At 45.7% G+C, this 11,286-nt stretch overlaps 1 protein-coding gene across 1 annotated transcript; it reads left to right on the top strand.

Annotated features, from left to right (window-relative positions):
* Positions 1–363: 363 nt before the first annotated feature.
* On the top strand, positions 364–10,475 carry TDRD6 (tudor domain containing 6). The gene is made up of 5 exons (XM_054291805.1): positions 364–6,976; positions 7,421–7,539; positions 8,439–8,528; positions 8,947–9,004; positions 10,414–10,475. The coding sequence occupies exons 1-5, from the start codon at positions 364–366 to the stop codon at positions 10,473–10,475; spliced, it is 6,942 nt and encodes a 2,313-aa protein (XP_054147780.1).
* Positions 10,476–11,286: the final 811 nt, after the last annotated feature.

Consider the following 11,286-nt stretch of genomic DNA (forward strand, 5'->3'; position numbering starts at 1 on the left):
GCCACTCGTCCCTCGTGGAGCGCTCCACCGTGGGCGAGGGCAGCGCCGCCCGGCTCTGCCCTGAGTCCCGCGGCGCCCCGGACATAATTCCGTAACCCTCCTCTTAGCGGCGCCTCCGCGCACTCATAGCCTAGCAGGAGCGGCCCCACGTCTCAGCTGGCTTCACCTCTCCTTTTTCCCTTTCGCTTCGCGCCGCTCTCCACCCCACCGAGAGGATCGAAATGGACTCGGCCGCCGGGGCAGCCGCTAACGGCTCCCCGTGGGTCACGTGGGCGGCGCGTGCTCTATATGAGGCCGAGGGGCGGAGGGCGAGGCGTTCATTCGCCTCGTGGGGGGAGCAGAGGCGGGCGAGGTGGCTTCGCGATGAGCTCCGGGCCGGGGTCCCTCGGCCGCGGTGATACCGTCACTCTGCGGGTCCGCGCCGTGGGGCTGTACCCCGAGGTGCCCATCCTGCGGCTGTGGGGGCTTCTGGGGGAAAGCAACGCTGACTATGCCCTCCTGTACCGCGAGATCCAAGCGGCGGCCGGGCCGCGCCTGGCGGCCCGCCCAGAGCCCGGCGGGCCGGGGGCCAGCGAGACCAGGCTGTGCCCGGGAGACATGGCGCTGGTGGAAGTGTTGGGTGTGTGGTACCGCTGCTGTGTGGTGAGTTGTAGTGCCCAGGGGTACCGTGTTTTCCTGCTGGATGAGGGGTACGTGGTGACCACGTCTGCCTATTACCTGGCGCGGGGCTGCTCAGAGCTGTTCCAGCTGCCCCCGGAGGTGCTGGGCTGTGTCGTGGCCGAAGTCATGCCCTGCCACAGTAACGAGGGGACAGCAAGTGGGGATTCACCCGTGTCCAAGTGGACCGTGGAGGCGATGGAGTTCCTCAGCTTCCTGCAAGGCAAGGAGGTGTCTGGTGTGGTGCAGGAGGTGATAATGCCGCAGGTCATCGTGCTCGAGCTGCCCCAGCTCGTGGCTCAGATGCAGCAGCTGGGCCTGGCCAAACGAGTCTCTCCCAGCTGGTTCTGCCAGGTGCTCAGGCGCTGCCTGCCCTCTGGCCAGTTAAAGAAGCAGCTCTGTCAGCAGCCTCCAGCGTGTTCCCTCGGAGCTTTTGCAGTTCCACAGCTTGTCCATGTGTTGCTCTCATACCAGCCTCTGTCACCTTCCTTGGATTACTACTACCCTCAGCTTCAGTTGGATGTGACAGAGCCTGTTCTAGTGACCCATGTCTCGGACCCACACCACATTTACTGCCAGTTGCAGTGCCTGTCACAGGAGATCTGTTGCCTTTCTGAGACCATGTGCCATGCTTATGACCGGTGGGAGCAGGACTTACTGCCCAAAGTGGGCTCGCCCTGTGCTGCCCGTGGGATGGATGGCCAGTGGTACCGTGCCATTCTGCTGGAGCTCATTGCTGGGGAGCTGGACCAGCATGCAGCTGTCGTGATCTTTGTGGACTATGGCAAGAAGGAGACTGTGAGCAGAGCGAGCCTGCGCCATTTGCCTGCCGAGTGTTTCCGCATGCCTGTGGTCACTTACGCGTGCGCTCTTCAGGGTGTTTCGGATGGGGGCTGTGGCTGGTCCTCGCTGCAGGTTGATTTGTTGAAAGCGCTGGTGCTCGGCAGAGGAGTGAGTGCTCACATCAAAGCCTTTAACTCCTTTGAGCATCTCTATTATGTGACTCTCTATGGGGAAAATGGCGTTGATTTGAACCATCTTTTTGGGTCTCAGGCTTGCTGCCTGGCCAGCAGTCATGTGAGCCAAACTGAGGATCATGAGCAGTTGGAAGTAGAGGAATCCTTAGTTGAAGAGTTGGGATTGCCACCAGAAGCACCTCCTGTTTTAGCCCATGGAGATTTGGCTGCTGCTGCTGCTGGTGTGTATCTGAAGACCTGGACATTGTACAGTGCACAGGTCTCCCACCTCCAAGACCCATCTGAGTTCTGGCTGCAGCTCCATGAGTATTACCAGCTCTTCAGGCAGCTGAGGCAGAGCATGTGGAATTTTTATTCCCATTCCACAAAGCTGGATGGTGCTGGGTGGGACCCACAGCCTGGATCCCTTTGTTGTGCCAGTGGGAATGAGGGTGTCTTTTATCGAGCAGTGGTTACCAGGGTGCTGGACACTGGGGTGGAAATACACCTGGTGGACAGAGGCAGTACAGAAACTGTGGATCTGTGTGCTGTGAAGGAGCTGCTCCCTCGGTTCAGGGAACTGCCTGCTTTAGCTCTGAAGTGTTGTTTGGCAGGTGTCTCCCCTGCAAGAGGGAGTTGGAGTGAAGCTGCTGTGTCTGCATTCAGGGAGATGGTACTGAACAAGGAACTAAAGGTTTGGTTTTTGAATGTGCAGGGTGACAAATATATGGTTGAAATTTTTGACCAGTCCCAGTTAGGAGAGGGAAGAGTAAGTAAACTCATGGCCCAGGGGGGTTATGCTAAGTACCAGAGGTATGAAATACCCAAGACTTGCAAGAAATCAGATGAGTCTGTGACACAGGCCTCTCCCCTAGTGTGTGCTGCAGAGGAAAGCCAAGTAAACGCAGAGAAGAGGCTCAGAGAAGAATGCAATCTAAAGAGCAATGATAGAATATTTGATTCTCGCATGGGTGTGGTGGTCAGAGAGAGTCCTATTGCAGCCTTTCATAATTCTAAAAATAGTGAATCTCTTCTTTCTCGAGACTATGAGGGTAAGGAAAATCTGCACACCTCTTTGAGGCAGAACTATGTGGAAATTAAGCCAGGCTCCTCTTGTGGAGGCCACTTAGAAGTGGGAAGTACAGTTCATGTTATTTTGTCATATGTTGAGAGTCCCAGTTGTTTCTGGTGTCAATTAAGTAGAAATTGCCAGGACCTTGAGATACTAATGGATGAAATTCAAGAGCATTGCAAGAATTCATCCAAGCCACATGTTTGGCCAAATCTTGTCTGTTTAGCCCAGTACTCAGAGGACAAGAAATGGTACAGGGCTTTAATAGTTAGTGAAGGAGTTTGTGCAGAGAAAGTAGAAGTCATCTATGTTGACTATGGCAACAGAGAGCAGGTGTGTCTAACGAAGCTCCGTGCAATTAATGAACGCTTCCTTAGGTTAGAGGCTCAGGCATTCAGGTGCAGCCTTTACAACTTAATCCAACCCAATGGTCAGAATCCTTTTGCTTGGGATGAAGAAGCAATTCAGGCCTTTCGTCAGTTTGTTGTTGATTCGTCATCTGACCTTGACCTAAAGTGTACAATCTTTGCCTTGGCTTCAATAAATAGGGACCTGTTTAACATTGTAGATTTAATCACACCTTTTCAGAGTGCTTGCCAGTTTCTCACTGAGAGAGGTGTAGCCAGACCTTTGTTTCCTCAAAAGCGTCTGGAATCTTTGGTCCAGCTTCACTCTTTCTATTATTCTAGTCACGGCATCAAAATTGGGAGTGAGGAAGATGTTTATGTTACACATGTTGAGAATCCATGGACATTTTACTGCCAACTTGAAAGGTGTGGAGATACCTTGGCACAGCTGGCTGATAACATTGCTTCCCTGAGTGAGAGAGTGGCCAGCTCAGGATCCTTGGGGAAGTCTGGGACCTTGTGTCTGGCAAGGTACTCTGACAGTCAGTGGTATAGGGGAGTAATTATGGAAAGGCAGCCTAAAGCTAAAGTCTTCTTTGTGGATTTTGGGAACACAGAGACAATAGAGACAGATGATCTGCTTATTTTGCCCAATGATGCTTCTGATATCTTGCTTGTGCCAATGCAGGCCATAAAGTGTTCTGTGTCTGATGTATCATCTGTTTCCAAGGAAGCTGAAACATGGTTTAAGGGAGCTGTCCTGGAAAAGAGATTAAAAGCAATAGTGGTAGCAAAGGACTCTGATAATACACTGCTGGTTGAGTTGTTTGATAGAAATACTCAAATTAATACAAAACTGAAAGAGCTGAGCTTAAACAGTACAGGACTGCGTGGTCGTGTACACAATGAGACTTTGTGCACTGGAAATACAAATGTGCCTGAGAGGAATGAGACTGCAGGGTCCCCTTTCAGTGCAGGCAGGCCTCTTGAAAGAAGAAAATGTCGACCTGAAGCCCAGCAAGAGCAAGGGAGCAGAAGACACTTCAAAGAAGTTGTAAACCTTTTCCAGCACTCTGTGAAGGGTCATGTGGCAGCTGGATTGCTAGAACCTAATGAGGTGCTTAGCAGTAAGAACAATCCAGTTTTGTTGAATAAAGTAGGGGAGGAGTCTCTGCTCTTTTCCCAGATGGATACACTGTCAGATACTAAGTCTGATGCTGAAGGCAGGTGTATAATGCTTAAAAATGCATCTGATCTGCCTCCACAGAAGATAGTGCCAGCTCTTAAAACCTTAGTGTATGTGTCTTACGTCAGTGACCCCCAGGATTTTTATGTTCAACTGGGGAGTGATGAGGTTCAGCTTAACAACATTTTGGAAAGTTTAAACAATGGGAAATCAGTGAAAGACCCTTGTGGACAGCTTTTCCAAGCAGGAGATTTAATCAGTGCTGTTTATTCAGAAGACAGCCTGTGGTATCGAGCTGTAGTAAAAGAGAAGACTTCTGACAATTCAATAAGGGTACATTATATTGATTATGGTGACACTTCTGTGATCAGTGTTGATCAAGCACGCAGGCTCCCTAAGAACTTGTCATCTATTCCAGCAATGAGCATTCACTGCTTTCTGGGTGGACTCAAATGCAAAAAAAATGCTGGCTGGACAGAGAAAGCAGTGTTTTACTTCACCAAGAGAACAAGTGAAATCCTGCTGTCGTGTGAATTTGTAAAGAAGGTTGAGGATAAATGGGAAGTTATTCTCAGTGACCATCAAGGTATAATAACAGTGGATTTAGCTGATAAAGATCTTGCAAATAGAGAAAGACTTTTCTCAAGAAGGAAAATTGATAGAAGAGAGAATCATGACATGATCACTGGCTGTGAGTCTTTGCCTCCTCAGGTACAAAATGAGACTTCCTGTGTAAGTGATTGTAAATCGTTTATCTGGAAATTTCCAGAGGCAGGTCAGACTTTAAAAATTTACATCACAGTAGTAAATAGTCCAGGATACTTCTGGTGTCACCGTGCTGATACCAAAGACGTGAGCTACATCGAGAAAAAAATAGAGGAAGCTGAAAAGCTTGGACTAAGCTCTCTGAATGATGGCAAGTCTTGTATTAAAAGTGGAGATATTTGTCTAGCAAAGTACAGTCAGGATGGGTGGTTCTACAGAGCTCAGATCAGCAGTGTGAGTGATGGCAGTGTTGTTGTCAGACACGTGGATTACGGAAGCGAGGAAAACGTCAGGCTGGAGATGATCCGACAGATGCCATGTGAACTGCTCAGAGTACCTGGGCAAGCTTTTGCTTGCTGTCTCTCAGGTTTCAGTCCCCCAGATGGCTCATGGCTTAGTGAAGCAAATAAGAAGTTTTATGATATGACTGAAAACCTTGTATTAGAAGCTGAAGTTGTAGAAATTTGGGAAAATAAAGATTCTGAAGTCCCTCTGTGTGTTGTCAAGCTGGAAGCTTCTGGCAATAGTATTAATGAAGAGATGAAGCCATTTTGGAAGGCTAACAAAGAAACTGATGAGAGTGATTTCTCAAACCTTTGCAACCCCCTAAAGGAAAACAGAAGTTCAGACAGCAATTTGGGTCTTTGTCTCAACAAAGAAAGTACTGCTCCTTGTGGATTAGCTCAGGAAGAAAGTCAAAGTGCTTTATTTTGTTCTGATCCTTTCCTGGGTGTAACTTCTGAATGCTTAGAAACTGCAGAAGCAAATGTGTCAGTGGGAGCTGCCAGTGGGAAGGCTGATGGTGGATGTGAAATAGGAGAGCGTGAGAACAGTTTTGATAAAGAGAGACCTCTGTCTGAAGGTGACAGTGATAACACTGTGCTGCTAGAACCAATGAGAAACTGCAGCCCTCATATTGTGGGCAATGGAATGAAAGCTAAAGAGCAAGACCTGTCTGCAATACTGTTTGGAGAGGAGGCTGAGCTGAAAGCAGAAGTGGCAGGCAGTGCTCCAGCAGCCAGCCTTTTCCTAGGAGAGGAACAGGAACTGCAGAGATTGCCAGTGCTCCAGGCACAGCCATCTGCAAGCAATGGAACAGAGACATTAGGACAACTGGATCCATTAGAAATGCACTTACCATGTGCTGATCTAAATGAGCTCCTACAGGGGCTAGAGGGAGTTATGGAGAAGCCCTCCTGTGCTGAGGGAACAAAGGAAGCACTGGAAGCGAAGTCTCTGGAAATGCAGGCAGCGTCAGGCAGTGAAATAAGAGAGACAGTGTTGAAGCAGGAATTGCTGGTGCTGCCAGATGTGAGGGAGGAGACAGGGCAGTTGACAGCTCTGAACTCTCTTGAAATTTTGCCATTACTTAATGAGAAAGAAAATCTGGTGCCTCCAGTTAGTGACAGAGAGAAGTCAGTAGAGCTGATTCCATCTGATGTTCAGCCTTCTTTGGGAGAGGAGACCAAGAAACTGCAAGCAAATTTGTCTGGAATTCATGAAGCAGAAGCTATGCTAGATGATTGGATGGAAGCAGACCCTCCTTCCCTAAGGCTGTCATCGTCTGGTGGTAGACCTGAGAAAGAGCTGCCTCAGAAGATGCATGACAAGCAATTGATGCTAGGAGCCAAATTTGAGCCCTTTCTGGAACTGGTACTGCCTAATGTTCAGCCTCCTGAGGAAGACAGGGAGGAAGATTTGTTAGGGCTGGAACATGCTGTGCTACAGAGTTCTGCAAGTAGTGGAAGTCAGTTTTCATTTCTTTCAAAAGACTCAGCAAATCAAAGGCCTGTTTTCTCTGTGAAATCATGTGACTGTAAAGTTGAGAAACATAAGGGGTGGCAGAAGAAGAAAGACAACTCTGTGGAAGAATGGATGGAGCAAGACTTGACTGACTCATTTAAAGAGAGTGAAAATATGTGTGTTCAGTCTTTAGGCTGTAAGCCTGGGGAAGACAAAAAGCAAAATGAGAACTTGGCTGACTGCAGTGCAGGTAAAGTATCTGATTTTAAAGGGTTAAATAATCAAAATGTTGTGCCATTCAAAAATGAGAATAGCTTTCTTGTAAAAAACCCCAACTTTTATTCCCTAATAAGTTATTTTGTTAGTGTTCATGCTTTGATGAGTTAAGGACAGCAGACTGAGTTCAGTTTCTCATGGGTAATGTGACAGTCTCAGCAACTAGTCTTACTGGGGAAGATTAAGGATTTTGAGTGGAAATCCATTCTGAACATGAAGTGCATTTGCCAGATTTGTTTGGGATGACAAATCTTTAACTTTCAAATATCAAGTAGTTTGGAGGGAGTGGGGCAGCAGTGTTTGAGGTATCTGAGAGTTGATTTTTGAGGGGTTTTTATAGGGTTGATTTTTGTGGGGTTTTGTGAGTTTGGTTTTTTTTTTCCTTCCTCCTCCATTGCTAACTTACCATTTCTTGTAGCACACCATGACTATCCTTGTAATCTGAAGGGCTTTGCTGTTGGTTCCAAATGTGTGGTGTGGACTTCTCTCAAATGGTGTGATGCTCGCATTTTGGAGGTATCTGAAAAGGGTACCAAGGTAAGTGTGGTTTGAATACTGCTTCTGCAGTCTTAAGATCTCATCCTTCTTTAGTCCTTCTCTAAACTCTTAAGTAAATATTTTTCAAAAATTTTGTTACAGAATTTAAGTATTTCAAGGGCTGATTCTGAATTTATAGACTAGAGAGAAACACTGGTGTCTCAAATAGAGTTGGTGATAAATGTCAACACTTGATGTTTCTTTCACATCTTATTCTCTTGTATTGACTGGGAATACTGAAGGATCTCACTCCAGTTTGAGGCACACGTGTGTGATTCTGTCTGGCCTTAAGGTAGTGTTCTGCAGTGGAGCTGTGTTACCATTACATGCTCATTAAACTTGCCATTATTTTATTGGTATTTTGAGGAGTTAGTGCTAGATCAGTAGGAACTTGGGAAGAAACGCAAACTATACTGCAAGTAATAATGAATCCACAACTATTACTGCTTCAGTGAAATGTGTGTTGCAAATCCAAAAGGACATTACATAAAAGCATCCTTTTGAAAGATTAAATGTCTGAGATTGTGCAAGCCAGCTCTAGTGCTGGTAGATCCCTTGGGTGTCTAAAACTAAGCTCAGGTGCATTCAGGTGAGAGGCAGTGTCAGGGATTATCCTGTAATGATATCCCTATTCACCAGCTTCCTTCTGGTTCTGATCTAGTAGCTGTTTTGCAGCCCTTTTCTCACCATGCTTGGGTTAGGAGCCCAGAAGAGCCTTGAGCAGCCTCAGTCCCTACATTCAGTTTTATTGGAGATCAGCTTGTTCTTCTTTACAAGATCCAGACTTCTCAACACCTTCCCTGAGGCACAGACAGAGTCCTCAACTGTGTTTTCCTACTGCTGTGTCTTGCTTGTAAGTGTATTGCTGTGCTAGGTCTCCTTTGGCTCTGTCTGTACAGGTTTTGAACCTCTGCAGTGGCGATGAGGAGATTGTGCATCCTGAGAACGTCTGGAACGGGATTCCTGACGGGGCTCGCAGATCATCTGAGGTACGGCAGTGTGGTACTGGGCTGGGCAGGACAGGGCAGGTTTTTTAGAGAGGCTGCTGGCTAATTGCTAAGTCATGATAATACTTCTATTGTGGAGTAATTTGGAAGGAATAGTAAGGTTTTCACCAGTGTTCTTCATGAAGGACCTACCAGTGGATGAAAAACTTGTCCACTCATCCAGAGTTCAGGTCATGAGCCATGTTGCTGGTGATAACAGCATGAATTTCCAGTTTGTTCTTCACATGCAGCCTTTGTATCCAAGTGAAAAGTGGGCAGAAGACTAATGTAGTGAGTTATAAGGGAGGAAAACAATAGTAAATAGGAGTCCAGTAAGAAGTTAGTCTAGTATTAAAGGAAGCACCTCAATGGAAGTCATGGCAATAGTGCCAGCTTCCTAACAGGATCCCTTTTTGTGTAGGCATTAACCCCTGCAACAGAAAACTTGCAGTCCTTACCAGAGGAGTCCTTACTTCAAGGTAAGTCTGCCTTAAGGCCCCACATGGGTTGTGTACTCTGTGTTTGAATGGTTTCTAATTTTCTAGGAAATGCTTTATTTTAGAAAATACGTTTGAAACACTAATTTGAGCTTATGCAGTTGATACTGCTGGGGTTTTCTTGATGGCATTACCTTATGTATGTCAGTTAAAGGGTGGCTACAGGGAATGAAAGCTGCTACTGTGTCTGGATTACAAACCAATTTAGTATTTATTTGTTCATCTAATGAGTTGAGCCTCTTGGAACAGCTGGGGTGGTTGACCTAAGTTATAGATTGTGGCAGGGCTTTGAGTGTTGCCATCAGCATGCTGTTCTTGGTCATGTTTCTGAGGCAATGTGAGCAACTGCTAGGCAGACTCTATTAAGCATTTAGTTTACCATTTGGGTGCCCCAGTTCCACAATGTATAAATCTAAATCCATACTAATACCATTTTAGTTGTTGTAAGGATAGTTTGTAAATAGTACATCTTTATTGTTACTTAAAAATTTTGAACTGTTACTGGTAAACACCTCTTAAGTGTACCAAATAAATAGTACAGGCTCTTTTTGTTTATATGCTATTATGGAACTGTAAAGCAGTTCTGGTTGAAAGGGGCCTTTCCTGGTGGTGAAAGCAGGGCCAACTTAGATCAGGTTGTTAAAAAAAAACCTTACTGCCAGTTCTGGAATCTGTCCAAGAATGGAGACTCCAAAACCTGTCTGGGCAGTTTGTTTCTGTGGTTGCCTGATGAAGACTAAACTGAGTTGAAGTGGGGATAGCGTTTGTGCTTTCAGGTATTAATTGGTGATTGTATTTCAGTATAACTACTGCTTTATGGGTAACAGATTAGGAAGCTTGCAACAGAGATTGGGTTGCCTGTTGAGCAAGAAAAAGTTAGTTAAAGAATTTGATAAAATGTTAAAACAGTCAATCTACAAACTCTCTCCCAAAATTGCATCCCTCAAATGCAGGATTATTCTTGATTTTGTGGATTTTTTTCTGTTCTTGAACGCTTTGCATGGAGTTAGTGTGTGCACTCTCAGCACCAGCACAGGAAAGGTGAGTCAGGGTCATGCACCCACATGTCACAGAGCTGGAGCTGCTGCTCACACTGCCACTGCCTGGAAAGGCAGCTTGAGTAGGAGGAACTCAGGGTGCAAAAACTCCTGCAGTGGTTTATGCCAAGCCCACTGAGGGATGGAATAACTTGAACTCATAACTGAAATCTGAGAGCACTGCTGCTTCATCTTCTGCTGTTTCAGCTGTTTTATCTTTGTATAATAAGTGTAGTCTTTTAACATGGTCCAGTATGTCAGTAGTATTTAGTCTGAAGCCCTTTTCATCTTTATGCCCTTATACACATTTATAGAAACATCTTGATGGGTCTAATCTGTGTTTATTCCTTATAGAAAAGCAAACTGGCTGCAGTAGCAATTTAGCTGAAGATGCTCATGTCCTCCAGCAGTGCTGAAACCAAGTGGCACGTTGACCACATGAAACTGAATAAGTGCCTCTGTGTGAAATGTTCCCATGAAAATGTGTTTGTGGGAACAAAAATACCAGCAGAGCATTGAGTGGCTTATTTTTTCTACCTAGCTGACCAAATACTTGTCACTGCTGAACTTGCCTATAAAGGAATAGTGTTGGCAAACTGTTATTTTCAGCTTGTTTTCTTACAGCTCTTGTTGCTAGACTGTTATTGTTAGCTTGTTTCTTATAGCTGTAATTTCCTAAATAAGAATTTGCCTCTTGACTGGCTTTTTTTTTTTTTTTTTGACTGAGGGTGCACTGACTTCTATGGAGTTTTTGGTGGGTGGTTCTTCAATAGAAGTTTCTTGTGAGTTTCTGTATATGCTATTGTGTTGTACAGCACTGCTTTCTGATGTTTGCTTTTGGAAAAGTTGCATTGTTAAGTGTTTGTTTTTTCTCAAAAAAAAAAGTTGAGGAGGGTATTTTTGGGGGGTAGGGGTGGGGAGGTTTTTTCCTCCATAGGGGAGCATAGTTGTTTTGGGTTGAAGTCTTGCATTTGCTGCTGTTCTAAAGCAATGGAAGAAGCTGAAATAAAGCTTTGCCTGGCATATACTGGTTTGTTTGTGTGTTTTAATGACTTGTCTGTTCCTGTGCAGAAGCCCAAATGCTGTGTGAGGGCTGTTCTGCAGTCACTGGTTGTGTTTTGACCCTAACCAGCTCTCTAGAGCAGTGTGAGCTATGCTGAATGTTTTGAACTGTTAATTGTACTTAATTAATTGAACTTGTGGCAGTTGTGCTAATGAAAGATGAAG

The sequence above is a fragment of the Melozone crissalis genome, unplaced genomic scaffold (assembly GCF_028551555.1).
Source record: "Melozone crissalis strain CALT ecotype California unplaced genomic scaffold, PUWL_Pcris_2 ptg000106l_1, whole genome shotgun sequence".
Taxonomy (NCBI): Eukaryota; Metazoa; Chordata; class Aves; order Passeriformes; family Passerellidae; genus Melozone; species Melozone crissalis.

Bases quoted from the DNA above. Each gene is read 5' to 3' on its own strand.
- TDRD6 (XM_054291805.1), top strand. From the start codon at position 364: ATGAGCTCCGGGCCGGGGTCCCTCGGCCGCGGTGATACCGTCACTCTG. The intron at 7,540-8,438 runs GTAAGTGTGGTT...CTGTCTGTACAG, and splicing joins TATCTGAAAAGGGTACCAAG to GTTTTGAACCTCTGCAGTGG. The intron at 9,005-10,413 runs GTAAGTCTGCCT...TATTCCTTATAG, and splicing joins AGAGGAGTCCTTACTTCAAG to AAAAGCAAACTGGCTGCAGT.